Source organism: Thermobia domestica, chromosome 7 (genome assembly GCF_964235325.1).
Source record: "Thermobia domestica chromosome 7, izTheDome1.hap1.1, whole genome shotgun sequence".
Lineage (NCBI taxonomy): Eukaryota > Metazoa > Arthropoda > Insecta > Zygentoma > Lepismatidae > Thermobia > Thermobia domestica.
This window is the reverse complement of record NC_137460.1, coordinates 21,569,024-21,586,923: the sequence shown is the minus strand read 5'-3', so window position 1 is coordinate 21,586,923 and position 17,900 is coordinate 21,569,024. Positions and strand designations below refer to the sequence as shown.

The 17,900-nt window shown below is 37.0% G+C and overlaps 1 protein-coding gene across 5 annotated transcripts in view; it reads right to left on the bottom strand.

Annotated features, from left to right (window-relative positions):
• The window catches only part of Daxx (Daxx-like protein), a 63,165-nt gene that overhangs the window by 5,268 nt on the left and 39,997 nt on the right, over positions 1-17,900 (bottom strand). For 3 of the 5 annotated variants that reach the window (XM_081764193.1, XM_081764191.1, XM_081764190.1), the window contains 4 exons: positions 12,993-13,031; positions 12,380-12,529; positions 8,572-8,750; positions 4,313-4,577 (listed from right to left, as the gene is read on the bottom strand). In XM_081764193.1, the coding sequence (XP_081620319.1) occupies positions 4,313-4,577; positions 8,572-8,750; positions 12,380-12,529; positions 12,993-13,031 (633 nt within the window). Of the gene's footprint in view, positions 1-162; positions 392-4,312; positions 4,578-8,571; positions 8,751-12,379; positions 12,530-12,992; positions 13,032-17,900 lie in introns of those variants that run through there. The other 2 variants (XM_081764194.1, XM_081764192.1) reach the window with 2 other exon arrangements.

Below are 17,900 nucleotides of genomic sequence, written 5' to 3'. Positions count from 1 at the left end.
GTATCTCATGTAAAATGACATTGTCTAGGGCGCTCTTGTTCCACATTTCGATTATCTTTTATCTATTTAAAGATATCACATAATTACTGTAAAATCAACGGTATTTTAATTTCGCCGGGAGGAGGCATCTTAAGCTCCAATGTGTTACGAAAGAAAGTGAAAATTTATTTTCATACCACTGTTTATTATTTAAAAATCTCACATTAGTTTACAATGCTATAATTGAATATTCTTCCACCAATATCATATGCACTGCTTTTCATTTTAAATCGTAGTACATCTAACTAGCATAGGCTGCTATAAATCCAACGATGTGATTTGTATTTTAGTTAAATTTGTACTTCTTCTTAGCGCTACCAGTAAGTGTGCACATTCCATGGTACAGAAGGTCCTGTCAAGTACCAAGAAACTACATACAGTGTGTTCCCAAAACACTCTTTAACTTGAAGATTCTATAAAATCAGAACCTTGGAATATGTTGAAATATAAGGTGTCGGGTGTATATACATTGATTGAAAACATTTGTTTCTTGTTCATTTGCAGAATCCTTGTACTACTAGAGGGCAGCGCAAATTTAATGTGGACCCACCTACAAACAAGTTAAGTTTTCAAGGGGTACAACAATTTTGTTGAGGAGGGATGCGTCTGTAACCAGAGAACGGGACATTCTGGACGACCAACTCAAATCAAGTTGTTGATCGAGTCAAACCAAATGACATGTTTCTCAAGTGGTCCCCGCGATCATCGGACATTACTGTTTGTAACTTTCCTTTGAGGTTCTGAAATAAAATGAAATGAAATATTTCACTTTTACGTCTAACGGTTATGCCGGCTAGGCTAAAGGAGACGGTGATGATGAGAAATAAATGAAATGGTGGACTGAAGAAAGTGGGAGGAAACAGAATCATCCCGAGAAAACCCACGCACACGGTGTATGTCCACCACAAAGTTCACTTGGCGCGAGCTGGGATCGAACCAGGGGCACCACACACCAGAGGTCACCGCTCTACCACTAAGCCACCGCGGCCCCTTCTTTCAAGGACTGGGTGTATATGCACCACTACCTCAAACGACGTCTGATCTGCAAGAACGCATCACTAAATTTCTCAATCCGATTACGCTTCGGAGAGTGGACAAACTCAATCATTGCACTGGTGTTTGCCGGGTATACGTGGTGATGCACATCGAGTACCTTTAACGAATGGTATCATATGTAACTTGACAAATCGATGAAATTGTATCCGTTAAAAGTAAAAGAATGTTCCAATAAATTTTGATTTTATAGTCACTTCAAATCAAGGAATGTTTCTGTGGACCCACTGTACTTTCAGTAATTGAAAAAGAGAAAGTACAGCAAAACAAAAACATTTTTATGCAAGCATGCAAATATTATTGTTATTAACGATTTAAATAACTGCTTGCAATATCATACTAATTTTGTATTAGATACAATACTTTATAAAATATAAAAATCTCTGAAAGGGAAGATGATAAACAGCAAAACTCGGTTTATTCCTGAATCACTTTATATGATAGAAACAACTATTATTGTAACCATATACACTTTAAATATATATATATATACAGTAGACTCCCGAGTATCCGACCTACGTACTATCCGGTCTAGTTTTCTTTTGTCGTAATTAAATGAGGAAGGCAAGGTGTTGCATTGGCAACATTACCAAGGCATTGGAAGTGGGCGACTGTTACGATCCCCCTACGTGTCATGTGCAAAATACAAGTTGTGACAGGAAAAGAGCAGCGTTTTGCAGCTCCTTGTTCAATCGTCAGTGTGTAGCGGACCTCAATACAGTACGCTTGCAGCTGTTTCTGATTATAACTGTACAGTACGTACAGTATTGTATTCGTAAATGGTTCTGAGGTATGCTTAATGTATTTTTTAAGTGTACTACAGTGAAGATTTGAAAATGGGCGATAAACGAAAAAAACTTGTAGTGACTATGGAGGAGAAATTACGCAAAGATATGAGTTCACAGAACTCCGTCCTATCCGACTATTTTGTTTTCCGGCCTGCGCTTCTGCCACATTAAGCCGAATACTCGTGAATCTACTGTATATATTCAATTTTTAAAGATACTGTAAAAATGTCTACATTAAAAACCTTATTAAAATATGTTGTATTTCACACCTACAAAAAGCAAATCAATATATATATATATATATATATATATTTTAAGGTACTCATCATTATTAAATAGTGTATCATCACAGCTTAATATGACAAAATTTCGTATCTTTCTCGCTCACTTGTGCGTTCTCTTGGAGTTTAAGGTTTTCCGTTTCTTTTCACTTTCCTATTTACCACTTCTTTCATCATCATTTAGTTCCATTTATTATCCGCCTCTTTTAGTCCACAGAGCACAACTATAATACGTTAAACTAAGGGTTTAATTTAATTACTTCATGATTTAATAGAATGCATATTCAATAGTACCTAAAGCTGACAAAAAAAAAAAAAAAAAAAAAAAAAAGTAAATTCCATTATGAACTTTTCAGCGAAAATTATTGCTTTCTTTACTGCAGGTCATTCAGAAATTACGTCACTAAAATAGCCACGAATACGTCCCTATTGGTTATCGTTTGCTGCAAAAATAACGTATACAGTTCCAAAGCAATGTCGGAAATTCCTCGTGTAAATTTGCCGACACCTCATATTTATTTATTTATTTTTTTATTCACAGAGTTTCATACAACAGTAAGCCAATTGACTCTAACTGAAGAACATAACAATACCAAACAAAAAATAAAATAAAATAAAAATATAAAAATTAAATAACATAAAATAAAAAATAAATAAAATAAAATAAAAACTACAAAAACAAAAGGTTCACTTCTAAATTTACAATATTCTCTTTAGCTGAGTTCTAAAGTTTTGTTCAGAAGTAAAAATATTACATCCTGTTAGCAATGTATTCCAATCACTCGCTAGTCTATAAAGCTACGAGCGATTTACAATTGATAATCTAGGTGTTTCGTAAGCTAGCAAATTAAGAAAGCGAGTTCGCCGGGAAGGAACTCGAAGGTTAATCTGTGATAGTAAAAATTCAGAATTAATTTTACCATTGATAATCCTATTTAGGTCTGCGGCTCGGTGTCATTTATCTGGGGTACATAAGTTCATTAAAGACATTATTTCTTGTCTTAAGTGGTCACGTAACTCGGGAATTCTAAATCTAACTATGGCTATGAAGAAGTTAAAGACCGCTCAATGCGTGATACGTTAGTAGATACTGCCATATTCTATTCAGATGAACAATATTCAATGTTTGGGAAAATAAAAGCCTTAAAAAAAACATTGTAAGGGCAGAGAGACTTGGTATTTCAGGAAATCGATAAAGTAGACCGAGTAATTTCATAGCTCTGGATGAGATCGAAGAGATGTGATCCGTAAAGAAGAGTTTTTCATCAACAAGTAAAACGTCAAATCAACGTGTCATTAATTGTTTTGCTAGCTCTACAGAACAGGAAAAGTCACACGAGGAATTTTTGACAGAAACATTGCATCTAGAAGCGTATGCGTTTATATATATATAGTAAAACGATAACCACCAGGGACGTAGTAATTTTAGCGACTAAAAATTTCGATCTATGGTAAAGAAGGAATAACTCTTTACTGAAGCATTTACAGTGAAATTTATCTTTCTATAGTGCCTCCTAGTAAGTCGGTTCCATTTTGTGTTAATTTCTTAACATTTTATGCACACGAAAACCTTGTAAAGGTTATTTATTTATTTACAGTTTCCAGATACAGCAAAATTATTTTACACTGGATACATGAACAATGATTGTATTCAGGGTTTGTAAGACTCAACTGAATGAAATTCGGCCAAGATAGGTAAAATAACGTTATTCTTTTTTCACAGTGGATGTGTGCTACGGAATTCTTGAAGTGAAGTGCGACCATCATCTCGATCGATACATCAACACTTAACATAGGTCAAGATCACACGGTGTGTTACTAATGACGAATAATTAGTGTTAATATACGAATATATTTATTTCTTTTCTTGAATCAGCTTATGCATATCAACAGTATCATCCAACCATTCATTTGGAAGGAATTGAGGAAAAGCCTGAAAACGTTACGTTTGGGACAGCCGGCACCTCCTGATCTCTAAGCGCAAACGCTCACCGTTGACTAACGCCAGCTTGGTTAGGAACTTGGACTGACCCAACCTTGTTAGAATTCTCAGTTCTTTCGTTCTTTGTGGTTCTCTATGGTAGCACGGCAAATCCGTTGTAAATTTCTCATCTATGGTAACCATAAATGACTTAATACGTTAAATCTCACCTTCATTTGCTCTCTTCATTTTCGCATCATCTTGATTTGTTTTCTCATCTCCTTCGTCTTCACTTGACTCTAAAGAATCACCTAAGTCATCACTACTTGTTCCTTCTTTTTCTTCTTTTCGATAATCTCCATCATCATCATCATCGTCGTCGTCGTCTTCTTGTTCTTCATCAGATTCCTTCTCGGATTTATCTGCTTCGTCATCTGGTACTTCTACAGGCTCCAATTTGTCTTCAACTTGCTTATCAACATAGAACTTAAATACCTGTAAGAAAGATTATATTATTAGTACTAGTTCTTCCATCGAAGCCTTCGGCCCACTGTAACACTATAGGCTAAAATAAAATCGTAATTAATTAAAAGATTTAATTGTTTACATTTAATTATTATTTATTTATTTATTTTTTTATTTAGTTAGCTCAACAACCGTCCCGAACTCCGTACCATATTTATGTAATTATTCAAGAACTTTATCATATAGCCAAGTGAAAGCGCAGATTTACGATAAAGCTTCATTTTGTTTTAAATCATGCTTTTTTTTTTTTTTTTTTTTTCGTGCTTGGTTAAAAAGAAAATAATAATATAGTGCAGCCTACTTATAACTAACTCGGAAATAACGAATTATTGGACATTACGAACGTAAATGAAATCCCGTCACACTGCCGATTTAAAACATGGAAGAAATGACCGTATATTATGAACCATATTTTTCGTAAAATCCGCTTATACCGAAGTATTCAGAACGAGATCATGTTTTCTTTTCTGGTATAGCAAAACTGGTTTCCATAGTTGTTGTCGCTGTGCAAGCCAGGCATGACACCCCTCCAACTCGAGTGACAGCAGAAATCGCCCCTGGTGCAGATATTTCCGGGTGTTTTCACTGGAGCTCATTGTATTAGATGCATGTTGAAAGCGGTGGTGTTTTTCGGTAGCTTTAAGGTAGGAACACGCCGCAAATTATTATTTTTTAACTCGTGTTTGTGCATCGCTAGATTGAGGAAGATGTCAAACAAAAAGAAAGCCGTATCTCATGATGAACCTGATGCCATCGCTACAAATGCGGCAGAAGAGGCTGTTGATCCTGAAACTTGGAATGAATTTCAGAAAGCGGCGACACAGGGAATTACGTCTATCGAGTACGTCGCTGCAGATGATGCGCTTGTAACTGAGGATTCCAATGTTGATAATTCAATTGTGGAAAGCGTGAGGGAGGCTCCGAAAGAAGGTGAAGCAGATTGAAATAATGACGGAGAAGTGGAAATGTGAAACAACGATGGAGTTCCAGACAAGCTCTCCAAAGTTTGGAAAACTTGCAACGCCATCTTTTCGAACACAGCAACACGGTACCACACAATGCATTTCGCGCATTTGAGGAAGTGGAAGCGGTGGTACTACGAATAGCAGCAGCAGACACGGTTCAGAAGGAAAGTACAGATTTCTTAAAGCGTGCTTGAACAGGTAGGAAGAACTGCAATATGTACGATAGGCTAGATAACAACCAAATAATAAAATTATCTTCAGATGTAATGCTATACTGCTGCGTATTCTTCCTTTTAAGCATATCTGCTTGTTATCTAGTCCTTGTTTTATCACAATCCGGAAAAATACATGAGCTCGTTTATAACGAAGTTTGGATATAAAGAACTCATTGTGTTGGTCTTTAGAAATTCGTTATAAGTGGACTGCACTGTAATAATAAAAACACGTATCTCTAAAGAGCCAAAAGCTCTCTGCTTACTGTTGGTAATTGGAGAACAATTAGTAGATGGCAACATTCCGGGTTTAAAGAGCAGTTTTGGATTTTGTAAAAGGACTTTGTTGTTTGCTTTATTTGTGGGAGCACGGATATGGGCATAGCTATTTTTGGTGGGCATAGCTATTGAGGAAATAATCTTATTTGGTTGGTAGGAGTTTATCGTCTCTTTTCAGCACCAAGGCTATACGACATGTGGACCTACAGTTTACGGTAGAATCCGAATTCACTGCAATGTATTCATATTTCAAGGCTCTCTCAACGGGAATTGAACACAGAATTCCGTACATCCAAGATGCGCGCTCTAGCGCTAATTTGTTTTCAGAAATATAATGAAATACTTTGAGTCCTCCTAGACTTTCAAACTTATCTTTGACAAAATAGTCTAATGGAAATTATTGTCGTTTAGATTAATTATTTCTTTACTATACTTCATACTACCTCTTTACAGGGAGTCCATAAAGTCCTGCAGGAAAGTAAAACTCTATAACTTGGAAACTACGTAATGTATTAACAAATACTTTTTGGTGTACTTACAGAAAGGTTCAAAGTTTTGTTTCAGCTAGTTAAGGTTCATCGCCAAACCTCCAATTGTGCACCATTCACGTCCAAACACTCTTGCAGTCTTTTGGGGAAACCAAGAATTGCGTGTTGGCGGTGCTCGTCTGGAATGTTCAAAATCACATCAGTTATTTTGTTCTTGAGATCGTCCAGATTAGCTGGCTTCTGCGAATACACCTTGGTCTTCACGTGTCTCCACAGCCAGTAATCACAAGGCGACAAATCTGGTGATCTTGCAGGCCAAGGCGTGGGTCCTCTTCGGACAATCCATCTCTCCTTAAATTCTTCGTTAAGAAACTGTCGAACTTGAAGGGCATAGTGTGGCGGTGCCCCATTCTGTTGCATGTGGACCTCATTAAGGATGCCCAACCTAGTAAGTTCTGGCAAAAGGAATGTCTGCAGCATGTTCAGATAATTGTTACCATTTACCGTCTCTTTCTCGAAGAAGAAAGGACCGATAATGTGGTTCATTGAAACAGCACACCACACATTGACTTTGGGACTACCCCGCTTGTGCTCCTCGAATTCACGTGGATTTTCCACCCCCCAAATTCGGCAGTTATGCCTGTTCACTTTTCCCGACACAAGAAATGTGGCTTCGTTTGAAAACAGAAATCGAGACAGGTCACCCATCTTCTTGTAAGCACGTAAGTATTGACTCACAGAATTCCATTCTCATGTCACAGTCTTCCTCTATCAGCTCGTGCACAAATTTTAACTTATAGTGCCGGACCTTCAAATTCTTGCGTACGATTTTGTGTAACGTTAACTTCGGTATTCCCTGTTCCAATGACCTACGTTTAAGCGACTTCATTGGACTCCTGACTACGCTGTCATGCAACGTGTGAATCACATTGTCACTCGTTTCTGGCCTTCCACTGCGTAGTAAATCTGACACACTTCCCGTTTCTTTGAACTTCTCGTACCACCTCTTGATACTTGTTTGTGCTGGGGGTGTTTTTCCATACGTTGTTTGGAACTTTCTCCGCACTGAAACTCAAAATTTTAATTCCGCAAACCACAAAACACATTGTGTCTTTTCTTTAATAGACGCCATCTTAAGTCACGTGATTACCAGCGCAAACGTCATCGAGCATTGTGGCCAGAACAAAACTTTAAAATTCCCTTCTTCCAACCCCCAAAATTTATACACTTAAACTTAACGGTTTCCAAGTTATAGAGCTTTACTTTCCCACAGGACATTATGGACTCCCTGTATAGTGTAAATAGGTTAGTTAGTTGGTTTAAAGTTTTAAATTTTGTTTCAGCACCGAGGGTCTATGAGAGCAGACCTACAGCTTAATATGGGATCCAAAGCACATGAGATCCCAAGCAGGAATTGAACCCAGTTTCCCACGCTAACCATGTAGCCACAAAGGAGTTCTAAGATAAACAGAAAAATCCAAAACAATTATGACAATAGCAGTTAATATATATATATCACCATTTTATTTGTACAAATACCCCTTCTCTAGAAAGCACAACTCGCAGTTACGGTTTTGTCTTGCGTTCGCCAGCCAGTGATTAAGACAATCAACTAAGCCTGTTGCAGATTATGAAAATTGAGAAAATTACGCACCAATATTTTACCAATAATACTAGTCAAGGAACAAAGCCACGGTGACTCAGTGGTAGAATGCTTACCTTTGGTGCATGGGGGGTCATTCCCGTCCACGTAAGTTTGTAGTAGACAACATCGTGTCCGGGGTTTTCTCGGGATACTCCTGTTTCCTCCTACATTTTCGTTCTACCGATTTTATTAACTTGCCATAAACATCCTTCCCCTTAGCCTAAAGAGCATAAACGTGGGACGTTAAACTGAAGTGTTTTAATTCACTTTATTCTATACTTGTACAATCAACGGCAAAAAGAAAAAATGCGTTTTGTATGTAATATCTACAATAAATTTCCTATTGTCGATAATTGCACAAAACGTTAAACTAACCTCGGCTTCCCAATTCATGTTCGAATGCTGATCTAGCTTCTCACGAAGATCCTCATCCACATCTGCAGGATCCTCTATCTGGGTATCTTCTGGAATATAACTACAACTGAAAGTGTCCCAGAAATCTTCGGCTCTCCTCTGTTGCAACTGCTTCATCACTTCCTTGAAAGCATCTTGTGCTAGAAAAGAAATGGTCAATGGTCAGTTACAAGCAGGAAAGCAGAAATTACGGAAAATAGTCAAGAATTAAATAAAGAAGCAGCTAAGAAGCATCCAGTTGAGCGCCAAAAGGACCTGTTTCGATTTCACTATGGTGTTCAAACTGTCTTCTTCCAGCTATTTTTCTGGCAATAAAATTAGTACTAACCTTTTTGTATTCCCAAGGAAATAACATCCAATATTTCGGAAACTTTAACGAATTTCCTTTATCAAGGACCGTAAAACGAACTCAGCAAAAGGACCTTTACATGCTTCATGCTTCATCTTCAGTGGATATCTTCACTTTATTTTAAAAAAGTATAATATTCTTTACCTGGCAGTTACTTTAGGTAGCTTACTATAATTTTTTTTTTGGGGGGGGGGGGCACTCTGTGTATGTATTTCCCTTTATTTATGAAATAGACCTAGTGTAAATGTACTTAAACACTAAAACATTATACCCATTACAATTTATTCATTTGCAGGTAAATAGAAGTATTTTTGTTCAGTTCTTCACAATTCTTCGGTCGCCCATCTCATGCACTATGAAATATAGTCTTTTAGCGGTAAGTACACTTACACTAAGTTTAATTCAATAAAAAAGGGCGAATGCATACACATGGTAGCTCTCGAAAAATACAGTAAACTATCTAAGGAAGTTACCAGATATTTTTAAAAAAATATGATACTTTTTAAATAAACTGAAAATACCCATTAAAAACGAAGCTTTAAGCATGTGAAGATATTTTCGCTGAATAGGTTTTAAGCTTCTATGGTTCTTGATAACGGAAACTCGATCAAGTTTCCGAAATACTGGACGTTATTTTCTTAGAAATGCAAAAAGATTAGTACTAATTTTATTAATAAAATGTATTCCATTTAATCTATTAGTTATTTCTCTGTTTTTTAATATTTTTCTTCCTACTTTTTGCTTCCCATGATGAAACGATTAGGAAAAGGAAGAAAAACAAAGGGAAAGAGAGAGAGAGGTCATAATATGGTTTACTATTGTAGCATCACTTTGATTTTTCTGTATTTGTCAAAATATTCTAAATTGTAAAAGTTCAATATTCAAATATCAATTAGGCCAATGCACCAGGAACAAGGAAGAAATTTTAAAATACGAAGGCATTATACTCTAAGAGAACAGAAATGCAGACGTACAAGTGTTGTAATGCGGAACTGCTAGAAAACACTGACTTTGTAATTTCCTGTGTGTTTTCAAGGAGTGCTTGGCAGAACCACAAGTTGTCATAATTTCATTTTACGTACACATATTGAGCAAGCCATTAGGTGACAAACATCTGATGTTAAACTAATAAAGAAAGAACCCAATTCAAGAAAAAGATGAACAATGAAACCATTATGATTGGGAGAAATCGGGATCTTTTTACTGATGGTCTGCGCCCATGGTCTTTCATCGTGGACATTAGTCTTTGGGCTATTGGTTGCCACTCAGACAGTACAAGACTCACTTTTATTGTCTTGAAAGTTGATTCAGAAACAAAGATAAAATGTTAGTTAGTCGTCAGAGACCAACAAACAGCTTTTAATCGGATCGAAAAAAATGAAATGAAATCTTTGAGTTTTACGTCCTACGGTTATGCCGGTTAGGCTAAAGGAGACGGTGATGATGAGTAATGAATGAAATGGTGGAATGAAGAAAGTGGGAGGAAACGGTAGAACCCCGAGAAAACCCACGCACACGGTGTTTGTCCACCACAAAGTTCACTTGGCGGTGGATGGATCGAACCCGGGACACTAGCACCAGAGGTGAACGCTCTACCACTGAGCCACCGCGGCCCCCTTAATCGGATCGAGACACCATACAGAGGAAGAGAGGGGGAGAACACAACCGCCGTCAGGTTCATCACCGCATATCACTAGGAGTCACCAGGTCCATCTCTCCGGAGACAAAGAAGGCTGAGGTGTTCCAGTACTAGTTGGAATAAAAAGGTCAGACTTGTTCATATGTGATGTTGTGTTTTATGGCAAATCGTGTATTCTGCTAAGACACCTGAAAACACACACACTCAGAACTGAAATCACATTAAACTCGTTCAATCAATTGCATTCATGTTTTTCATTTGTACACTACATAGCGAACCAAATGGGGATAGGCTGATTTGGAGTTACTACTCACAATACAGTGTGAGTGGAAATCGCTCACTCTCATTGGTATTGGAAATAACTAGTTTTCTCGCCCCTAAATCATAGCAAAGAGAGGAGGAAGCGAAACTATTTCAAAATTTAAATAATTTACCTTAGGTAATACACAGAAAAGTGACAAGTAACGCTGTAATCGTCAACTCAAATACAGAGGGGGGATAAATTCAAGTTTTAGTTTAGCGTCCCATTGTTAGTAGTGCCGCATTTCGGTCTTCCGTGATCATTGTCCTTACTTTCTCCACAAAGAGAGCCGGCTCTACCATATGTGCAACAGGTGCCTTTTCCAGGGGCGGCAAAATCTGTCATAACCATATTATTTAAAATAGATATTTCTGGTTGGAAACATACTTCATGATGATGGTAGTTAAATTTATTAAGCTGACCTATTGGAATACTACATTCATAAATCATGTTTAGGTCGCATTAGTTTAAGGTCACATGGACAGTGCTAAAGCAAATGGTCAAACAAATTCCAGCATGAATTGCTTGGTTGTTGTCAAATACATGAGCTCAATCCTCGAACAGTAGCGAACAGCTGTTCCATTTAGTTAGTTTTTAGTTTTGATATGAAAACTAGTCTTGTCTTCGTCACAAACAAGTTGTTTATCATTAAGGTGGAAAACAAGATTTTAAAAAATTAACAGATGTAGAAGGAAAATCAAGAAATAAAGATAAAAGAGCTAGTTACACTGGAATTGCAAACTGATATATTGAAATTGAAGTTCTATAAAAAGAATTACCATCTTTCCTCTGCAGGTGTGTTAGCTTTATCTTTCACTAACATAATAGATTATTATTTAAAGAAAAAAACAGACACAACGAGATTGTATTTGTAGTGACTATGTCTTTCTGAGTGCGAGTGCTCTTTTCCTTCACCACGTTGTTTATACTTAAAATACGTTAGCATACTTAAAATCTTGGCTTTTAAGATTTGTTCTTTCTGGAGAAACGGGGATAAAATGATGCAATTGCACGGGGTGGCAAATTGCCTAGGGTTGGCCCTGCCCACCAATTCCTGTGTTCTCATTGTCCTTCCCTGAAACGCCTGTGCTATGCAAATACACGCGTACGGGATATAACAGTGGCTCCACACACTTGTTGCAACATTTGATAAGTTTCTCTAACAGTCTTACCCAGATACGAACAAAACTTGATGTTCGATCTTTGTTTTACGTTGAACTCATGACATACATTAGCAATACCTGTCTACACTCTCCACCCCCATCGTAATTGTCAGTCAAGTTTCGTCACAGGTTGAGAAAAAAAGTCTCGATTTCAAATTGCCGCACTGTGTATACTGTTCTATTCTTTCTTTACCCAACAGTCACTACATTTGAACCGAAAATGCATCATTTAGAACCTTGCACTTTGCAGTCAATGGAAGTGAGTAATTACTTGACTCATCTGTAGTGTATATCTTAAAGTAACAAAGATTACTTACCTGTACGAAATATTTGATCATTTGACATATAAAGCGATTTTTCTTCATTTACAGTCTTCACTAGCTTTAAAATATCATGAAAGTCTGGAATTATTTTTCGCTTATTCACAAATTTTTCTATACATTTATTCACTTCTGGTATACGAGTACCTGAAAATATACATACAAATGAGCAAACATTATCCTCATAAGAAATCAAATATTCTCAGCTATAAAAGCGAACTACTCTAAAATTCTATTACAATATTTATTGGTGCATTTATGCTCAATGATAAAGCATGACATTAGAAAGTTTTTAAAAAAGGTTTAGAAACCAGCACCGGTATGAATATCTAGTCAACATGGGAAGGGCTATACTTATAAAATTAAAGAAAAATTTTCACTTCTTATGTGATTAGAGTTAGGTTGTGAAAATTTTTCTACCAAATACATTGTAAAAAGATTTTTCCCAGGGTACCTACTAATACCAACACCGATGCGAACAACAAAGCAGGTTGTTGAAATAATACGAGGTTCTACTTTGAACAAGTACAATTGGTACGTGAAAACTTTTCTTAAACTTTATAATTAATATGTACCAAATACGTACTGTCTCTTGTTAGGCTATACTTACTTTTAGGGCCACAGAAAGCACCACGAGTGAATCCGCCATCTTTAAAAAGAAAGTGTGTGTAACTATTTTTGGCTTATAGTAAGTACACAGACAGAAAGACAGAGATATATATGCTCCATACAAAATTGTCAAAGCTATTTTGTTTCTCATCTTAGTTGTGTTTTATTTACAATTTTTGTTGTTTACAATGTCAGTTATTTACTTCTCTGCCACTTTCATCAGAACTGTTATAAAAGATAGATCAGAAAATTTGAGGAATTGAAGACGGTAAAAACGTAATGAACCATGTAACGTGAGTACCTGCCACCACGACATGGCATGTCCTCAAATTGCGGATCGAGAAGAAGGCCTCTATATATAGAGGCTAGCTCCGAATATACTGAATAAGCATGAAATGAAAATAAAATGAAATTTTTGAGTTTTACGTCCCACGGTTATGCCGGTTAGGCTAAAGAAAACGGTGATGATGAGGAATGAAATGATGGAATGAAGAAAGTGGGAGGAAACGGGAGAACCCCGAGGAAACCCACGCACACGGTGTTTGTCCACCTCAAAGTTCTCTTGGCGAGAGCAGGGTTTGAACCCAGGACCCCATGCACCAGAGGTGAACGCTCTACCACTGAATCACCGCGACCCTTTCTAAATAAGCAGCCGCGGACAGACCACAGAAGATGGTCCTCCAGCCTGGGGGTTTGGCGTGAAGCGAACAACCTCATTCGGTAAAATAGCTATTTGTCCAGAAACATTCACAGAAGCCTCGGGTCAGGACTGATAATTTGGCACGACCTTTGAAAGCAAAATGGATTTGAGATTTAGAACATGGAATACAATAAGTCTTTATAGAGCACGCACATTAAAGTCCGTAACGAGCGAGTTAGAGAAATATAGGATGGACCTAGTAGTAGTATTTCACGTTAGATGGGAAGCAAAGGGAACAATGCAGCCCGGAAATTTTGCTCTTTTACGGGGAAAGAAATAAAAAACACCAATTCAACTAGCAATAGGGTTTTTCGTTTACAAACTAATAACATCAGCAACTAACGGGTTGAATTTATTAATGATAGACGTTCTTTTATTACTCTTAAGAATCGGTGGTGTGATCTTATTGTTCTAAATGTACATGCCTCAACAGAAGATAAGGATGACGATATAAAAGACAGTTTTTACGAAGTAGAACGGGTATTTGACCAACTTCAGAAATACCATATTAAATTCTATTAGGGGATTCCAATGTGCAGGTAGGATGAGAGGATATTTTTAAACCGATTATAGGGAATGAAAGTCTTCATAAGGAAAGTACTGACAACGGCGTTAAGACTCGTGAACTCTGCAACATCTTAAAACCTTATCGTGAAGAGTACAAAATTTCCACATCCTGACATTTATAAATATACTTGGACTTCACCAGATGAAGAACACATAATCAAATTGAGCACCTCTTAGTACATAGATGAGAAAGTCGTTTAGAGGCGCTGACTATGACACTGATTACTACCTGGTAACGGCGATAGTAAGAGAGAGACTTCGTTGAATAAAGGAAAATTCAACATCTGAAAACGGAAAAGTTTAATTTAAGGAAATTAGAGAATACCAGGCGAGACGGGAATACGAGATTGAAGTGTCGAATACATTCTCTGTTTTAGAAGGTTTGAAATACATTAGTGCTGAGAATACTTGGGCTGAAATTAGTGATAGCATTAAAATTTTAGCCAAAGAAAAATTGGGGCACACGGAAATACATAAGAACAAACCATAGTTTGACCAGGAATGCACTAAACAAAGCAGAGAAAATAAAACAGGCAAACTATGTTGGCTACAAAATCTGAACGATATAACAACACAAAATTTCGTTGACATCAGGTGGGAAACTTCCAAAACTTTTAGAACAAAGAAACGCAATTTTTTGAAACCTAAAATTAATGAACTTGAAGATAATGGTACAAACAAACCATTCGGGACATGTATAAGGGCATCATTTAAATTTAAGAAGGGTTATCAACCTCGTGCTTGTATATTAAACAAAGCTGACAGAGCAATCCTCACTGATATAGATAGCATTTTAAATAGATGGAAAAATTTCTTTGATTATTTGCTTAACACGCAGCCAAAAACTACAGTTGCTGGAGAAAGGGAAATTTACACAGCAGAACCGTATATTCCAGAGCCTAATCGAACAGAAATAGACTGCTATAAAGGAATTAAAGAAACACAAATCTCCGAATGTAGACGGAATAATTACGGAATGTAGACGGAGTTAATTTTAGTTGGAGGGGAGAAATTGTGGAACAAGATATACAAACTCATTCTCCTTATCTGGAACAAGGAGGAATTGCCACAAGAGTGGAAAGAGTCAATCATTGTTGTAATTCACAAGAAAACCGACAAAACTGTAATAATTATTGAGCACGATGGGTACCACGACTGCTCACAACTTTTTCAGAAGAGAAATCGCGAGAACGTTGCGAGGGAAATGTTGCATCGCTGTGAGGTGGCCGAAGAAGACTTTTTCAGCAAACTGGTGACAATGGATTAAAGTTGGGTTTATCTTTATGGCCCAGAAACAAAGGAAATGAGCAAACTATGGAATCACCTCTTTTCCACATCCCTAAAAATGGCACGAGTACAGAAGTCTGCTGCAAAGATGATGCCTTCTATTTCCTGGAACTGTGAAGGGGACATCATGATATCGCAAGGGCAAACTATTAATAATACCTATTATTCCCATTGGTCACAAAAGGGGTGCATCTGTTGGCAATGTACCAAAGACAGTGGAATTAGAATATGAAATATTGCCCCCCCCCCATACCGGACCTAGCACCAAGTGACTTCTTTCGCTTCGAAGAAATTAAACGTCCACTCAGAGGACGCCATTTTGACAATAAGGATAACGTCATTTTTGAGGTTGAACCGTGTTTTCAAAGCTGAACTGCAGACTTTTAGAAAACGGGTTTACGGAAAGTGAAGAACCACTGGCAAAAATGTGTCGCTAGGCACGGTAACTACGTAGAAAAGGGCTAATACCATCACAGTGTCAGAGTTCTCCAGAGTGCACTGCTTCTAGGAAATTGCACGAAGTTTTTGATACCTCCTCGTAAATTAAGAAAAAAATAATTTTTCAAATACAATCGCCAGTTTAATTTTTGAATTAAAGAATTCAGTCTCTGAAGTAAATTCTGTAATTGTCCTTTTTTTTAACAACAATAGTGCCATCCACATTTCTATACTATTCGATAATTCGACTTCACTCATTTTTACTCAGAAGTATTTCTATTCTAATGCTCAAAGAATGAAGTTTAAAAATTATTACACCGTTTTAATTCAACAATTACACACTATAAGCTATGATGAAGGTGGTAGGTAAAATAAGTCACCGAAATTATCAACAAATATTGTAACTAGTCCACAACTATAGTGAATTCATATTGTCTTAGAAATGTGTTCTTTGCATATCGTAAACTATTATAATCTGTTTCTTTTTACTTCTAAACAATGATAAAGAAAATTATTTGTCTGTTTCCGCTTTCAAAGATCACAAGAGCTACTCTCATATAGGGAGAAGCAAAGTTGTATGTGCTTTCTGATACGTATGGATCGTGTGGAGAATATGAAGGAGAAAACCACAAATGGTTCTCACAGCATTGATTCCCTTTGTCTGTAAAATTTTCTTATCAATCAACATATATAGCACAAGCTGATTTTCACCACTACGTAAAAGTTTCCATTGCTATTTCGTCACAACTATTTTGGAAAATCATCCATGTACGAATTACGGTGATAAGAATAGTAATTTCTCTCTAAAGATAGCGTATCCTCCACCCCCTTATTACAACATGTTAAAATAGTAGCTTGGGTCAATGTGTATACATGAAGGTACAATATAACGTATGCTACATATTGTCATTTTTTCTCAAATAGATTTCTTCTTCCCTCATGAAAAAAAAGAAAGAAAAAAAAGTTCGCACAACAAGAACCAGGATCTAGCTTAGTCATCTTCCTATTTCAGAAATAGGACACGCACCGTTGAGTTGAAAGAATGCTATGCCATGTCGTTATCATTGTACATACCTACACCAATACTAATTCAATAGGTAACATATTTGATCACAATATAACAAGTAATACTGTGTCACTTTTAGGAATATCTGTGTGCCACTGTTAAGAGAAATACCTAACAATACATACTATGTACTAAATAGTGCATATTTTTCATGTACATACGTAAATAATCTATTTTAAGAATAAAAACTATCAATTGCGACAGACTGGTAGCGAACGAAATCCTTTTTGACGCCATAAAATTAGTTTCTCCCGAATTTCTCGAAAACTACGCATAAAATTTCCTCTCAAAGGTTTCCTTTTGTTTAGTTCGATCTGATCTATGAACCGATATACGTGATGTGATTGGGAAGTTTTACGACAGGTGGCGCCACTGCTCATGGGGAGTAGATATAATTGCCCGTTACCGTAGAAGCGGTGATTTGGTGTGACCTTGATACGTGCCCCAAGAAACAATGCTATACCTTCGTTCAGTACAGCGTAGCAACCTGTTGAGTGCGTGAGTCTGTGTGTGTGTGTGTGTGTGTGTGTGTGTGTGTGTGTGTGTGTGTGTGTGTGTGTGTGTGTGTGTCGTGGCGGATTATTAATTGCGCAAAATGGATGAAAAAAAAACTAAATAAAAAACAACGCGTTTGTCAAATTTCGTTTTAAAGCCGGGAAATCTGCTTCGGAGTCTTATGAACTCTTAAAAACAGCTTTCGGAGATAGTAAATGTCTGAGCCTGGTCAAACGTGTCTGTCTGGTTTAACATATTCAAAGATGGCCGCGACTTAGTCGAAGATAAACCCCCAGTCCGGCCGGCCTTCCACGTCAAAAACCAAGGAAAACATTGTGAAAGTTCGCGATTTAGTG